The sequence below is a fragment of the Bombina bombina genome, chromosome 1 (assembly GCF_027579735.1).
Source record: "Bombina bombina isolate aBomBom1 chromosome 1, aBomBom1.pri, whole genome shotgun sequence".
Classification (NCBI taxonomy): domain Eukaryota; kingdom Metazoa; phylum Chordata; class Amphibia; order Anura; family Bombinatoridae; genus Bombina; species Bombina bombina.
This window is the reverse complement of record NC_069499.1, coordinates 1221901592-1221919662: the sequence shown is the minus strand read 5'-3', so window position 1 is coordinate 1221919662 and position 18071 is coordinate 1221901592. Positions and strand designations below refer to the sequence as shown.

The 18071-nt window shown below is 38.3% G+C and overlaps 1 protein-coding gene across 1 annotated transcript in view; it reads right to left on the bottom strand.

The window, feature by feature from the left end:
- HSF4 (heat shock transcription factor 4) overlaps positions 1 to 18071 on the bottom strand; it is a 328795-nt gene that overhangs the window by 156317 nt on the left and 154407 nt on the right. Inside the window, exon 3 of the mRNA XM_053700352.1 lies at positions 5790 to 5917. Coding sequence (XP_053556327.1) covers positions 5790 to 5917 — 128 coding nt within the window. The remainder of the gene's footprint in view (positions 1 to 5789; positions 5918 to 18071) is intronic.

Genomic DNA, 18071 nt, shown 5'->3' with positions numbered 1-18071 from the left:
CTCAAACTGCCTGATTACCTGTTGCATACTCTGCAAAGACTATCTACACAGTGTTAACCTCAAACTGCCTGTTTACCTATTGCATACTCTGCAAAGAATGTCTACAGTGTTAACCCTCAAACTGCCTGATTACATGTTGCATACTCTGCAAAGACTGTCTGCACAGTGTTAACCCTCAAACTACCTGATTACATGTTGTTAACTCTGCAAGTTCTGACTACACCGTGTTAACCCTCAAACTGCCTGATTACCTGTTGCATACTCTGCAAAGACTATCTACACAGTGTTAACCCTCAAACTGCCTGATTACTTGTTGCATACTCTGCAAAGACTGTCTGCACAGTGTTAACCCTCAAACTACCTGATTACATGTTGTTAACTCTGCAAGTTCTGACTACACCGTGTTAACCCTCAAACTGCCTGATTACCTGTTGCATACTCTGCAAAGACTATCTACACAGTGTTTACCCTCAAACTGCCTGATAACAAATTACCTACTCCTGCATTATTAACTGTTTCCTTTTTTACCCTTCTTCTGTCTGAGTATAAGTGGACTATCCCTGCTCTCCTGATTCTGTGGAAGACATTTCCTGAAACCAGCTCCTTATTCAGAAGTCTATCTGGCTGATATCTTGAATTACTTTGGGCACAGGCTAACCCTGCTCCATATCGTGAGTAAATTGTTTTTTTGGAGGTTGTCGTGGGGTCACGTCCTGGATTAAACTCAGAGTGCAAGGGTGTTGATTAAGTTCGCCCTAGCATTTGGGTCTTCTTCTGGACATTTCCTAACCTGACATTTAGTTTAAATGGTGGCATGGTCCACAACACATTCATTATTTTTAATCTATTGTAAATACATGTTATGTTTTAATTAATTCAACTACACTATGAATATACTCCACCATAATAGGATTAAGTAATAATCCTCTCAAGTGTGCCCTATAATGCTTCTATCCTTTCCTTGTTTGTTAATTTAATCTATACCTGGCATTAGGCATTACCTCCTCCAATACATAGGTTTAATTGGAGTGGGGTCCTAGGATTATAACTTCCAGTTTTCCCACCTCCCCTTTAGGTTCTAAGGGATTTTCATCAACTTTGGCAAGTAATCAAACCTCTAACCGGTACGCTCGCCACTATTCTGGTCTACACCTGGTTTTCAATCCACCACCCTGGAGGCTGTGGATGCAATAGGAATCAATTGGAGTCTGAAAGCAGCAAAAGCTTATGTTCGCTGCTGCCCGATATCCCATTGATTTCTAAGGTAGAAAACCAGTAAAATTTATATCTAACACCCTAACATTATTCCCGAGTATAAACACCCCTATTTTGCCGCCTCAACATTGCCACCACCTACATAATATTATTAAACCCTATCCTGCTGCTCCCGGAACCCGCCACAACTAAATAAAGTTATTAACACCTATACCGCCACTCCCGGAGCCCTCAGCAACTAAATAAAGTTATTAACCCTTAAACCTCTGGCCTCCCACATCACTACCACTTACTTAACCTATTAACCCCTAAACTGCCAACCCCCCACATCGCCATAAACTAAATTAAGCTATTAACCCCTAAACCTAACAACCCGCTAACTTTATATTAAATATTAACTCATACATATCTTATAATAAATTTAAACTTACCTGTAGAATTACATTAAACTATATTAAACTATTAATTAACCTACCCTAACTATTATACTAAAATTACATTAAACTATATTAAACTAATAATTAATTTACCCTAACTATTATACTAAAATGACATTAAACTATATTACATATTTAAACACCTAACCCTACTCAAATTATTTAAATCTACTATTAAATATTACTAAGTTACAAAAACTAACAACTAAGTTACAAAATAAAAAACACTAAGTTACAAAAAATAAAAAACACTAAGTTACACAAAATAAAAAATAAACTATCAAATATTTAAACTAATTACACCTAATCTAAGAGCCCTATGAAAATAAAAAAGCCCACCAAAAATAAAAAAACCCTAGCCTACAATAAACTACCAATGGCCATTAAAAGGGCCTTTTGTGGGGCATTGCCCCAAAGAAATCAGCTCTTTTACCTGTAAATAAAAATACAAATCACCCCTAACAGTAAAACCCACCACCCACACAACCAACCCCCCCAAATTAAACCCTATCTAAAAAACCTAAGCTCCCTATTGCCCTGAAAAAGGGCATTTGGATGGGTCTTGCCCTTAAAAGGGCATTTAGCTCTTTTTCCGCCCAAACCCATAATCTAAAATTAAAACTCACCCAATAAACCCTTAAAAAAAACCTAACACTAACCTCCGAAGATCCTCTTAGAGTTTTTGAAGACCCGACATCCATCCTCAACGAAGCGACAGAAGTCCTCAGCAAAGCCAGCAAAAGTCTTCATCCAAGCAGGCCGAAGTCTTCATCCAAGCCAGCAGAAGTCATCATCCAGACGGCATCTTCTTTCTTCATCCATCCGGCGTGGAGCGGCTCCATCTTCAAGACAAGAAGCATCTTCTTCTTCCGACGTCTTCTGAACAATGAAGTTTCCCTTTAAATGACGTCATCCAAGATGGCGTCCCTTAGATTCCGATTGGCTGATAGAATTCTATCAGCCAATTGGAATTAAGGTGGAAAAAATCCTATTGGCTGTTGCAATCAGCCAATAGGATTGAGCTTGCATTCTATTGGCTGATTGGAATAGCCAATAGAATGCAAGCTAAATCATATTTGCTGATTGGATCAGCCAATAGGATGAAAGCTCAATCCTATTGGCTGATTGCAACAGCCAATAGGATTTTTTTCCACCTTAATTCCTATTGGCTTATCAGCCAATTGGAATCTAAGGGACGCCATCTTGGATGACGTCATTTAAAGGGAAACTTCATTGTTCAGAAGACATCGGAAGAAGAGGATGCTCCGTGCCGGATGTCTTGAAGATGGAGTCGCTCCGCGCCGGATGGATGAAGACTTCTGCCGGCTTGGATGAAGACTTCAGCCCACTTGGATGAAGACTTCTGTCGGCTTCGCTGAGGACTTCTGCCACTTCATTGAGGATGGATATCGGGTCTTCAAAAACTGTAAGTGGGTCTTTGGGGGTTAGTGTTAGGTTTTAAAAAAAAGGGTTTATTGGGTGGGTTTTAATTTTAGATTAGGGGTTTGGGCGGAAAAAGAGCTAAATTCCCTCCTAAGGGCAATGCCCATCCAAATACCCTTTTCAGGGCAATGGGGAGCTTAGGTTTTCAGCAGTGATGACAAACATATTACCTGGCTGGAGGCAATAATGATGTATAATGTCTGTATTCTATAGAAGGTCAAGTGGCAGTTTGGATTTAATATGAGCGGTTAGATTGCGCTGTAATGTAGGTATAACAGGTCATAACGCTTCTGAATATTGAGGCATTATTTTGTAATAGTCTAATGAGCATGGATTATTTCAGTTAAGTTTGCTATAGTCCTGATAAGGTATTGTTAGCTAATATACAATATGAAATGATATGATGATTTAGCAGGTCGTATAATTGACAGGGCTAGTTATGTGTCAGATAATTTTGTCAGTAATACTGTTTCTAATACACGTTGTTAAATATGTTTATTTACTAGTGGTTGCTAGGATACGGGCGCGGCATGATGATGCGTGTCCCAAGCTGAGCCATACCTGCACAGGGTGATTGGGAAAAAGGGTATTTAAGGAGCTGTTATGGTGTTGGGTCTGGTTGTGTGTTGCACATGTTAAAGGAATAAAGGATCCCTTTGTCAAATCTGGTGAGTGCCTTCCTCTTATTGGACTTATGTGTGTATAAATATATATATATATATATATATATATTAAAACACACACACCATACACCCACATACACATATTGCATATGTGTTTATATTAAGTTATCTATCATGCATATTTATTAGATTTATATCTAGTGTGAAAAAAATTTAATTCTAAGGCTCCATGGTCAGGATTCTAACATATTCAAATTTACACGTGAAAACGTATAGCACATACGGTTTTTATTCATTTAAAAGCTATTCCAGTAAATAAGGAAAGGCACTAAATGTAACTGAAAAAACAGATTCATGATATCTCTGGGTATGTGGGTTTTTTTGTTTCTGAATTAGTAAACACACAAAAATGTTTGCATAAAGGACATTTTCACATATTATATTGTTCTTCATGGTGATTCCATAGGACTTTTTACAGATCTGCACCCAACTAACTGGTTAGAGAACACTTCATTATCAAGAAATTAATACAATGGGGCCTATTTATCAAGCCATCAACTTACTTGCATTCAACGGCACCGCTCGGCTAAGATTGCCTAACATCGCTGCCGCGGACCTGAATACACTCTCCTAAGTTACCAAAAAAGCTGTCAAAAAGCCGCGCACCAAGTACGGGATGATGAGCATCGGACTGTTGTTAACTAACAGTCATCGATCTCACTGCTCTTCGGCTTTTTCCCAGCTTTATCGGTATACTGTCACTAAATACCGACACTATACTACACTGTTTTACCCCTATCCCGCTGTTCCTGGACCATGCCGAAACTAAATAAAGTTATTAACCCCTAAACCACCTCTGCCGGAGCCCACCGCCACTCTAATGGAGGACGAATTATACAGGAAGAATCAGGAGTATGTTTAAACTTGAATATTATGCCTTATACTGTTTTTTTGCATGCATAGGTTTTCCTTTTAGAGTAATTAGTGTTTTGAGTATTTTGATAAAAGCTTGCCACCTTTTAAGTTGTTACAATTTTTGATGCATTTCCTTCCTATACAAAAATGCAGTATACGCCTCTTGACTAATTATATAGCTTGCCCTGTGACCCATCTATGCAAATAAGCCTATTTTAATCTTGTGTGGTTAGTCAATAAGGTTGTCAAATACATGGATTTATCAAACAATAAAAATTTTTTTATCTCTGACACCATGATTGGTTTTAGCTGACATGGTTTTAGCTGGTTGGTACTTCTACTATGTGATTACTGCATCAGCACTGACTATTTACATCAAAATCTGTTCATGCATATTTTATAATCTTTTGCGTTTCTAATGAAGATTCTTCTCAGTTCTCAGTAGGTTAAGCAAAATCAGAAAAATGAGTGACTGTTTATTACTTGTCCAATTAACACTGATGAGATCAGTCTAAACTATTCATTAAAATTAATACAACCCATAAATATAATGCTGTAATTTCTCTCCAGGGCAAGGCTAATTGATGAGACGAAACAATAACAGTCAATTACAGTTGAAAAATAACATGCTCTAAAATTTAATTTTAAGAAAACCCTGCTCCTCTATGTGTTTACCCCTACAAAGGCGTCAAATATGAAGTAGAAGTACCGCTCGGGATCCAAAGAGCACTGCTCTTATTCAGTCAGCAGCGCTAGTTATACAGCTGGGTCGAGCGACTAGAGCTGCTGATTGCATCAGTGGCAGTCTCAACTCAGGACCAACAGTGCTCTGCGGGTCCTGATTGGTACTTCTATTATGTGTGTAACCCCTTTACAGGAGAAGAGAAAGGTTGCTAGTCTTAAGAATTAGTACATGTAATTTTTAAACTATAATAGCCCTTCAAAGTGCTAGCCACATCAATCATACTGCTATCGGTAAGATAATGTGGAAACCATCTGATTACAACAAAACCTTTAATGCCTATGAACAAAATATATGTCAAGATTGCAAAGGTCTAATTGACAATATACAACCTTTGTTAATATTGAGAAGACCAGCTGTCTACAACACATCTGCTCTCCTACAACAAGTTAGAGTTAAACCCTTAACTCCTACCTTTCTCTTGATGTGCTCCAGAAGATGTTCATGACCCTGAAGAAAATACAAGTGCTGAAACTCTGTATCATCTCTCTCAGGCTTCACCAGGCCTCCCTGCTCAATGTTAACCACCTTCCGGAATCCATCTGTCGCAGAAAGGAAGATATTCTAAAATCATATTGTTACAGTTCTGAGACCTCACTATCAAACATTCCACAAAAGGTTGTAGATCTATACTGAGATACATCAGTACATCAATAATGCAGTTAGCAATCTAGAGCTCACTCCTAGTAAACTGATAGTCTGGGTATTGGAATTTTCAAACATTAAGATCTTAATTCTCATGCTGTAACCTAAGATAAAGGGACACAAAACAGATAGAGCATACCATTTTAAACAGCTTTCCAGTCTACTTCTATTATAAAATTTGATTCATTCTCTTTGTATCCTTTGTTAAAAGAGTAGCATTGCACTACTGGGAGCTAGCTGAACACATTTAGTAAATGAATGACTATAGTCATTCATGTGCAGCCACCAATCAGCAGCTAGCTCTCATTAGTGCATTGCTGCTCCTGAGCCTATCTAGATATGATTTTCAATAAAGGATGCAGAGAGAACAAATCCTGATACAAAAGTAGTAAGCTCTCCGAAAATCCGCCTCTTTCTTCAATGTACCTTCCGACGTTCTTCACGCTGCGCTTCACTTCTGCTTGCCCAGTGCTATAGTCCGGAAGTCCCTCCAGGAACTTGAATACACCAAAGACCGGTGTCAAAGGGAACAAGGGGGAAGCCTCCCCTCTGCCTCCCGGTTAACAATACTTCAAAAACACAGTAATTCCAGCACATCGGTAATGACGATTTCCACACAGGATACGTATATAAAATTAAACGTTCTTTATTTCATCAGTAAAAACATCAGACAGATGAAGAGTAGTAGTCAGAATGGTCAAACATGTTTCATCAGCAAAAGACGTAACTTCCTCAATGACCATGGTCAAACATGTTTGACCATTCTGACTACTCCTCCTCATCTGTCTGATGTTTTTACTGATGAAATAAAGAAGGTTTCATCTTATATACGTATCCTGTGTGGAAATCGTCATTACCGATGTGCTGGGATTACTGTGTCTTTGATGCAGAGAGAACAAAGAAAATTAGATAGAAGTAAACTGGAAATTTGTTTAAAATTGCTTGTTCTATCAGAATCATGAAAGTTTCATTTTGATTTTATAGTCGGTTGAATGTCATATCAGGTACTTCAGTTCCTTCCTTACAATCTTTGCTTTGTAATAAGAAATTATTTTTAAATTTCAATGTTACATTTTGCCTCTTGTTTGTTCTAAGCATATATTTTTTTTTGCAAACTAATGTAACATTTTTTTACACTAAGGGGCAGATTACAAGTGGAGCGCAATCAATAATGGAGGGTATGTTATCTTATGCAAAGAATAATGCACAATCTGGTATTACACGTGGATGGTTAAATATTTTAACTAAAACATCTTTGTGGCCATCTTTTTATTGTACCCTATACTTTTAACGGATAGCACAGAGAGTAATATTAGCATGCTTATTGCGCTCGTATTACAAGTGACAAGTTAAGTGGTGCAATCCAAAATAGTAAAATGCTGTGCTTTTTAAGGTCCATAGTAAACATAGTTGTTGGCTAGTTTGCATTACAAAACACAACAAAATGCTATGGAAATAAAGGATTTAAGTTATATTTAGACTAGGAACAGTCTAGTCAAACTTAAACTTTCATGATTCAGATAGGGCATGTCCTTTTAAACAAATTTGCTTTGTTCTCTTGGTATTCTAAGTTGAAAGCTAAACCTAGGTAGGCTTATATGCTAATTTCTAAGCCCTTGAAGGCTGCCTCTTATCTGAATGCATTAGACAGTTTTTCCTAGTTAGAGGGCATTACATCATGTGTGCAATATAGATAACGTGCTCATGCCCGTGGAGTTACTTATGAGAAGGCACTGATTGGCTAAAATGCAAGTCTTTCAAAAGAACTGAAATAAGGTGGCAGTCTGCAGAGGCTTAGATACAAGGTAATCACAGAGGTACAAAGTATTTTAATATAACCGTGTTGGTTATGCAAAACTGGGCATTGGGTGATAAAAGAATGATCTATCTTTTTAGACAACAAAAATTCTGGAGTAGACTGTCCCTTTAAAGTGATGGTACATTTGCAGAATCAACTATGAACTGTTACAATACTCATTGATAAATATGAGTTTCATTCATGAAGTCACCTATATTATGCCTACAACAGATTATACTTTCTAAATTCACTTACAAATAGATTGTTACTCCAGCTGCCCTTTGTTAAACAAGCTTTTTTTTAATGGCGCTTTTTTCAACATCCAATCTAACCACTTTTCTTACGGTATTAAAAGAAAAAGGTTGTGTCAGAACTGCTCATTCGCTCAGGTTCCTGGATAATTGAAGGCTAGGGCAGAGAGCCGCTCTTTATGTCACTGAAGAAAACTAACAGGAAATTAAAGGAAGCGGAGTAAGCTGCTGAGAACAGTAAAACTAATAACTAAAAACTGAGAATTATAGGACAAAACTGGCAACTTAGAAACTCTCCTAGCTGAGGAGACTGCTAACTAAAAAGTACTTGATATCAATGGAATGTATTGGTTCAAATGAAGGACCTTGCAGAACAGAAATAACTAGCTTAAAATTCCAGGGTGGAGAAATAGATCTAACAGCTGGCCTAATTCTTACTAGCGCCTGGACAAAAGTCTGAAAATCAGAAAGCTTAGCTAACTTTCTATAAAAAAAGAACCGATAAAGCAGAAATTTGGCTTTTCAGGGAGCTAGCAGATAAACCCTTTTCAAGGCCTTGTAAAAACTGAAGAATTCTAGCAAACCTTAAGGAATACCAAGAAAAACCTCTAGAAGTATGCCCTCCCATTCTTGTGATAATTTTTTAGGGTAATAAGTTTTCTGGCTTGAATTGGAGTGTCAATAACTGAATGTGAGAAACCTCTATGTTTTAAAACTATGCGTTCAACCTCCACGCCCTTAAACTTAGAGATTTGAAATCCTGATGGAAAATAGGTCTTTGAGACAATAGATCTTGTCTTAGAGGAAGAAGCCATGAAGGAGATGAGGACATCTTAACTAGATCCGCATGCATACCATGTTCTGTGGGCTAGGCTGGAGCAATAAAGAAGCAATAAAGCTGAATCATGTTTGATTTGAGCAATTGCTCTTGGAAAAAGAACAAACAGAGGAAACATGTACGTTGGATGAAAATTCCATGGACACACCAAGGCGTCTATCATTTGAGCTTTTAGATCTCTTGATCTTGATCAACACATTGAAAGTTTGTGATTTAATTGAGAGGCCATCAGATCTAAGTCTGGTAGACCCCATTTGACCGCTAAATGATCGATGATATACTGGATAGACTGATTGACAGCTGAGATAATCCACTTCCTAGTTGAAAATACCTGGTATGTGAACTGCTGATAGTTAGCAATAATTCCTCTCTGCCCAAGACATATTAAGAGACACTTTATGCATAGCTTGTGAACTGGGGGTACACCTTGATAATTTATGTAGGCCAATGCAGTGATATTGTCCAACTGGAACCGGATAAACTTTTTGACTTTTAAAAGGGGCCAGGACTGAAGAGCCGAAAAATCGCTCAGAGTTCCAGAATGTTGATTGGTAACCTTGCCTCTAGAGGAGACCAAACTCTTTGTGCTCTTTGAGAATTCCAGACTTTGCCCCAGCTTGAAAGACTGTCATCTGTCATCACTATAGCTCAAGATTGGGAAAGGAAAGATGCCCCTAGGCTCAAAGAAGGACCTTGTATCCACCAAGAGAGTGATTGTCTGACGGATAAATCAAGAGTAATCTTCTGTTCTAATTGCATATAATCCTTTGACCACTGATTGAGCATAGATAGTTGAAGAGGACTCAAGTGGAGGTGGACAAAAGGAGCCACAGCCATAAGGCTCACTACCTCCATGCATTGAGCTACTAATGGAACTGAAGCACATTGGAGGGGCAGACACGCCTTCTGAGGTTTGATTCTGTGTGATTCCATTAGGAATTGATGCATTAGAACTGAATCTATGATAACTCCTAAAAATGACACCCTTGTAGTAGGAGTTAAAGAAGCAAGATTATTCCCTGAGCTATAATCGCCACCAACAATTCTCCTAGTACCTTTGTGAAGATTTGAGGAACTGTAGCCAAACCAAAAACAGAAGGGCAACAAATAGTGTTTATCTAGGAGTGCAAACCATAGAAATTGTTGGTGATCATTGTGGATACTGATGTGCAGTTATGCATCCTTTAGGTCTATAGTAGACATGAATTGACCCTGTTGGATTAAGGGTAAAATTGTGCAAATGGTTTTCATTTTGAAATTGGGAACCCTGACAAGCTTGTTTAGCATTTTCTAATCTAAAATAGGCATGACAGTCCCTTCCTTCTTTGGGACAATAAACAGATTGGAGTAAAACACTTGACCCTGTTGAGACACAGGTACTGGGATTACTCCCATTTACTCTAAATCCTGAACACATTGCAGAATGGCAGCAACCTTCAAAGGTATTTTGGGGTCATCCTTGAGGAGGTCTAGAGCAAAAGTCTATCCTGTAACCCTGGGATATGATGTTTTGAGCCCAGGGGTCTTGGACTGACTGGAACCAAGCTTCCTGAAAATGTTTCAGTCTGCTCCCTCTCAGAACAGAATCTGGTCTGGGCACTACATCGTCATGCAGATTTTGTATTGGCATTGGACTTCTTAGACTGCTTGTTCTTTGCCCATAAATAACCAGGTTTCCAGATTGGTTTGCAGGGCTCAGGCTTTTGAGAAGAGGAGAACCTATGATATGGTCAGGGAGAAAAGCTCCATTCCCAATAGTAACAGTCTTAATAATTGAGTCCAAATCAGAACCAAATAGAATCTTTCCTTGCAAGGAAAGAGAGATTAACCTATTCTTAAAAGCCATGTCTGCTGACCATGATTTTAACCATAAAGCCTTTCTTGTAATAGCTGCCATAGACTTTCTAGGGAACAAGATCCTACTGAGCATGTGCTCAAGCTCACCCTGTATATGTATACTAGTCTGTGATTGGCTGATATCTGTCACAGGATACAAGGGGCTGGAAAATGGGAGAAAAAATAAATTTGTCAGAAATTTGTCAGAAATGTCAGAGCCCATCCAGTGCTTATATGAGTACAGCAGAGGATATCTAAGGAAATACCATTATCCCACAGGCTGAGGGACATGTCCCTACGACCGCTGAGAGTAGTATAGTTGAAATCTCTAGGAAGATACTGCCCACATAACAGGGTATTCCTATGTCGCAGTATCATTCAGTTTTTTGGAAACCTCTTCTGTCTTCTATGTGAATGATATGTCCCAGGGATAAAGGGTATCACATTGGTCTGAGCTCCCAAACATTAATCCATAAGCAAGTACCTGTAACACCATTATTCTCAACCTTCTACTGGGAGTCCAAGAACAGAAATGAGGAAAGATGGGAGGTGGGAGGGAATTTTTGCTTTTGTGTGGGTTCTTGGCCTCCTCCTAGTGGGGGGAATTATATCCACATATTATGGGGGCCATATGGACCATTATCAATTTAATAAAGAAAAAAGGTAGCATTTTTACCAAAGATGTTATGTAGGAATCAACCTTCAAATTGACCATCATTTTAATGCTCAAACAAAATCCAACATGAATTTTACTGCTTGACCATATAGAAGTTTATGTGTGGCATTTAGTGCACCACAATTAGTTCTTGCAATCCTAGTGTAACCTAGCCCTAAATGTTACATTACAACAATCCATTATTAATATTTAAATACTGAATGTAGGAAAGTTATTATCTCAATCTTAAAATTTGAGTGTTACATTTAATAATCAAATTAATTATTAACATTCAATATTAAAATTTGAATACCTTTTCTGTAAATACATTCAAATGGCATAACAAATGTCATTGGGGTATTTGTTCTATCATTAAAATGTCAAAAACTGATAGCCTGGTTTCTAGAGCTGCCAATTGGAATTGAAGGGACGCCATCTTGGATTAAAGGAACCTTCATTCGTCGTTCAGTCGTCGGTTGAAGAGGATGGCTCCGCGTCGGCTCCTTTGAAGATGGCTCCGCTCCGCTCCGTATGGATGAAGAATGAAGACGCCGCCTGGATGAAGACTTCTACCGGATGAAGGACCTTCTCTGCGCAACTTGGATGAAGATTTCGGCCCGGTTGGGTGAAGACGACTCAAGGTAGGGAGATCTTCATGGGGTTAGCGTTAGGTTTTTTTAAGGGAACCAGAGGAAAAGGGTAGTAGAAGTGGCCTTCTGACCCTTACACTTTCAAGAGAAAATAACAAACAGTGCAGAAGATTGACGAAAATCTTTAGTTGCTGGAAGGTAAAATTTTAAAGCATGCACAAAATCCAGGTTATGCAAAAGACATATCTTATGAGAAGAAGGATTAGGACAAAAAGAAGGAACAACAATTTCCTGATTAATGTTTCCATCCAACACCACCTTAGGGAGAAAACCCAATTTAGTATGAAGGACCCTTTTCTGCATGAAAACCAAGGTACAGGGAATCACACTGCGGAGCCGAAAGCTCAGAAACACTGTGAGTGGAAGAAATAGCAAGAAGAAACAAAAACTTTCAAGATAACTATTTTATATCTTCTAAGAACAGCAACAAATCCAGCGAGCCTCATTTGGAAAAAAACAGTGGTAAGTTTATTATTTAAAAAAGACCAGGATAAAATACACTCAAAAATCGGGGGTGAAAAAACGTATATAGAAAAAGAGTATGCCATTACTCAACAGCAACCAGTCGGTCTTACGCGTTTCGGCTGGTAGATAGCCTTATTCATAGACCATACAGATTATCCGTTTTACACCCCTAAATAGGCTGGTCAATTAAATGTTAAGGGTGTACAGCTGTTGAGTAAAGCATACGTGTTTTAGCAGCAATGGCATGGAAATTCAGACAGTTTATATGGTTACTAATGTTAAACATTCTGTTTATAGAGAGTACATATCTGTGAATCAATAGGTGAGTAATAAATAAATGAATCATATATATAAGGGAAAAAACATCTTTAACAACAGACAACTCATATAGTTCTATTATGGTCATCAACAAGAATAGATCCAGCATAGTTTTACTTTCATTGTTTTAAATTTCAACCACTTATGAATACACATATTAATACATGCTAAAACATGCCTATTGGTGGGGATGATATGGAAATAGAGACTATTAGGATCGTATAATACAATCTCTCATATGTTGTATGTAATATTTGAAATCTCCAGAGGGCTACTATGGAAAACCTTGTTATTAATTATTTATGTTGCCAGTGATTTATGATATCACCTACTGCATTAAAGCCCTTTGGGCGTCTAGTTTACAAGGTGAATATCCAGAAAGCCTCTCTATGTAATAATCTCTGTAATCTATCCCCTCCCCTAGGGGTATGTGTAATGCTTTCTATAACCTGCCATCTAAAGCTGGTTATGGATTTGTTATGCTGATAAATAAAATGATGTGCCAGATCCGACACATCAATATTCTTATCTATGTTATTAAGATGCTCCCTAATACGTGAGCGTGCTTCACGTGTAGAGCACCCCACGTATTGCTTGTCACACTGTGTGCATTCAGCCAGATAGATGACATATTTACGCCTAGATTTAGAGTTCTGCGTTAGCCGTCAAAACCAGCGTTAAGGGGTCCCAACGCTGGTTTTTACCGCCCGCTGGTATTTAGAATCAGTCAGGAAAGGGTCTAACGCTCACTTTCCAGCCGCGACTTTTCCATACCGCAGATCCCCTTACGCCAATTGCGTATCCTATCTTTTCAATGGGATCTTCCTAACACCGGTATTTAGAGTCTTGGCTAACGACAAAACTCCAGCCGCAGAAAAAAGTCAGGAGTTAAGAGCTTTATGGGCTAACGCCGGTTTATAAAGCTCTTAACTACTGTGCTCTAAAGTACACTAACACCCATGAACTACCTATGTACCCCTAAACCGAGGCCCCCCCCACATCGCCGCCACTCTAATAAATTTTTTTAACCCCTAATCTGCCGACCGGACACCGCCGTCACTTACATTATCCCTATGAACCCCTAATCTGCTGCCCCTAACACCGCCAACACCTGCATAATATTTATTAACCCCTAATCTGCCCCCCCCCAACGTAGCCGCTACCTTACCTACACTTATTAACCCCTAATCTGCCGACCGGACCTCGCCGCTACTCTAATAAATGTATTAACCCCTAAAGCTAAGTCTAACCCTAACACCCCCCTAAGTTAAATATAATTTTAATCTAATGAAATAAATTATTTCTTATTAAATAAATTAATCCTATTTAAATCTAAATACTTACCTGGAAAATAAACCCTAATATAGCTACAATATAACGAATAATTATATTGTAGCTATTTTAGGATTTATATTTATTTTACAGGCAACTTTGTATTTATTTTAACTAGGTACAATAGCTATTAAATAGTTAAAAATTATTTAATAGCTACCTAGTTAAAATAATTACAAAATTACCTGTAAAATAAATCCTAACCTAAGTTACAATTAAACCTAACACTACACTATCAATAAATTAATTAAATAAACTACCTACAATTACCTACAATTAAATCAACTAAACTAAATTACAAAAATAACAAACACTAAATTACAAAAACAAACAAACACTAAATTACAAAAAAATAAAAAAAGATTACAAGAATTTTAAACTAATTACACCTAATCAAAGCCCCCCAAAATAAAAAAAGCCCTATCCTATTCTAAAATAAAAAGTTAACAGCTCTATTACCTTACCAGCCCTTAAAAGGGCCTTTTGCGGGGCATGCCCCAAAGAAATCAGCTCTTTTGCCTGAAAAAAAAACATACAATACCCCCCAACATTACAACCCACCACCCACATACCCCTAATCTAACCCACCCAAACCCCCCTTAAAAAACCTAACACTAAGCCCCGGAAGATCTCCCTACCTTGTCTTCACCCAGCCGGGTATCACCGATCCGTTCAGAAGAGGGTCCGAAGTCTTCATCCTATCCGGCAAGAAGAGGTCCTCCAGATTGGATTGGATCAGCCAATCAGATTGAGCAGCCAATAGAATGCGAGCTCAATCTGATTGGCTGACCCAATCAGCCAATCGGATTGAACTTCAATCTGATTGGCTGATTCAATCAGCCAATCAGATTTTTCCTACCTTAATTCCGATTGGCTGATAGAATCCTATCAGCCAATCGGAATTCGAGGGACGCCATCTTGGCTGACTTCATTTAAAGGAACCTTCATTCGTCGTTAGTCCATCGGTGAGGAAGGATGGCTCCGTGTCGGCTGCTTCAAGATGGACCGGCTCCGCTCCGGATGGAAGAAGATAGAAGATGCCGCCTGGATGAAGACTTTGGACCCTCTGGAGGACCTCTTCTTGTCGGATAGGATGAAGACTTCGGACCTTCTTCTGGACGGATCGGTGATACCCGGCTGGGTGAAGACAAGGTAGGGAGATCTTCAGGGGCCCTTTTAAGGGCTGGTAAGGTAATAGAGCTGTTAACTTTTTATTTTAGAATAGGGTAGGGCTTTTTTATTTTGGGGGGCTTTTTATTTTTTTAGGGGGCTTAGAGTAGGTGTAATTAGTTTAAAATTCTTGAAATCTTTTTTATTTTTTGTAATTTAGTGTTTTTTTTTGTAATTTAGTGTTTGTTTTTGTAATTTAGTTTAGTTGATTTAATATTAGGTAATTGTAAGTAGTTTATTTAATTAATTTATTGATAGTGTAGTGTTAGGTTTAATTGTAACTTAGATTAGGATTTATTTTTCAGGTAATTTTGTAATTATTTTAACTAGGTAGCTATTAAATAGTTAATAACTATTTAATAGCTATTGTACCTAGTTAAAATAAATACAAAGTTGCCTGTAAAATAAATATAAATCCTAAAATAGCTACAATATAATTATTCGTTATATTGTAGCTATATTAGGGTTTATTTTACAGGTAAGTATTTAGCTTTAAATAGGATTAATTTATTTAATAAGAAATAATTTATTTCGTTAGATTAAAATTATATTTAATTTAGGGGGGTGTTAGGGTTAGGGTTAGACTTAGCTTTAGGGGTGAATACATTTATTAGAGTAGCGGTGAGGTCCGGTCGGCAGATTAGGGGTTAATACTTGAAGTTAGGTGTCGGTGATGTTAGTGAGGGCAGATTAGGGGTTAATAACATTTATTATAGGGTTTGCGAGGCAGGAGTGAGGCGGTTTAGGGGTTAATACATTTATTATAGTGGCGGCGAGGTCAGGTCGGAAGATTAGGGGTTAATAAGTGTAGGTAAGGTAGCAGTGACATGGGGGGGCAGATTAGGGGTTAATAAATATATTGTAGGTGTCGGCGACATTGGGGGCAGCAGATTAGGGGTTCATAGGGATAACGTAGGTTGCGGCGGAGTCCGGAGCGGCAGATTAGGGGTGAATAATAATATGCAGGGGTCAGCATTAGCGGGGGTGGCAGATTAGGGGTTAATAAGTGTAAGGTTAGGGGTGTTTAGACTCGGGGTACATGTTAGGGTGTTAGGTGCAGACTTAGAGAGTGTTTCCCCATAGGAAACAATGGGGCTGCGTTAGGAGCTGAATGCTGCTTTTTTGCAGGTGTTAGGGTTTTTTTCAGCTCAAACTGCCCCATTGTTTCCTATGGGGGAATCGTGCACGAGCACATTTTTCAAGCTGGCAGCTACCGTAAGTAACCCTGGTATTTAGAGTTGAAGTGGCGGTAAATATGCCTGTACGCTCCCTTTTTGGAGCCTAACGCAGCCCTTCAGAGAACTTTAAATACCAGCGTTATTTAAAAGGTGCGGGGAAAAAAAAACATGTGTAGCTAACGCACCCCTTTGGCCGCAAAACTCTAAATCTAGCCGTTTATGCGGCAATTTGTGCAGCTTGATGAAAGAAAAACTCTCTGTGTGATTTTAGACTGCAATCTGTCTGTTACGTTAGCATGACTACAAGCTATGCAATTTAGAAAATGTAATTTGAAGTGTCCCTTAATTAATAACCAACTACTGCCAGTAATTGCTGCTTTTTTTTAGCAGACTTGGAGCCACAATATTGCCTATTGTGCGACCCTTCCTGGATATATAATTAACACCATCTTTTGCCACATCTTGTAAACTGTCTTCCCCTGCTAATACAGGTAGATGTTTATTTATTATCTGACAAATTTCTCCAAATTGGGAACTATAATTGGTAATAAATTTAGGTTTATTATTATCAAACTTGGCATTTGGGTTATCTCGTCTGTGTTGCAACATCTGTGACCGATCTAATCTGCTAACCTCTAAAAATGCTCTGTTTATTACTTTGTTAGAGTACCCTCTTTCTTGGAGTTGTTTTTTTAGCACTTCAGATTCTTTGATGAAATCAGACTCTGATGAACAGTTTCTCTTCAATCTTATAAATTGACCTTTTGCCACCCCAAAACCTATATGTTTGGGGTGACAAGATTTGGTGTGAAGGATTATATTTGATGTAATCGGCTTTCTATAGAGTGTAGTCATGACACCATGGCTAACAGCGTCACCCATTAAATACACATCCAAATAAGGAATTATTTCTTTTTCAAAGCTGAATGTGAATTGTAAATTAATATTGTTATATTTTAAGTAAGCAACAAAACTTTCCATTTCTTGTTTGGTTCCTAACCATACAAACAAAAGATCATCTATGTATCTTTTATATGATCTTATTAGATGTTTGTACAGATTTAATTCTACAAAGACGTGCGTCCTCTCCCACCAGCCCATGAAGATGTTCGCATAGGCTGGGGCAAACTTAGCTCCCATAGCGGTCCCACGTCTATGGAGGAAAAAGGAATCACCGAACTTGAAATAATTATGGCCCAAAAGAAACTCCAAGGTTTTTAGGATATATCTTTTCAATTTTGGGTCATAGTTGCTGTACATATCCAATGAACAAGAAACTGCTTCTAAGCCAAAAAAAGTGTGGAATGCAGGAATAAAGACCCACTACATCCACAGTAAGCCAAGAGCACTCGTTGCTCCAGGAAACCTGCTGCAGGCATGTTAATAGATGGGTGGTGTCCTTGAGGTAAGATGGTATTTGCTGTACAATGGGCTGCAGGAGGGAATCAATCCACCCTGATATTTTCTCAAAAAGTGAACCTATCCCTGAAACGATAGGTCTTCCTCTCACCTCCTGCAAGGATTTATGCACCTTGGGGAGGTGGTGGAAGATAGGAATGA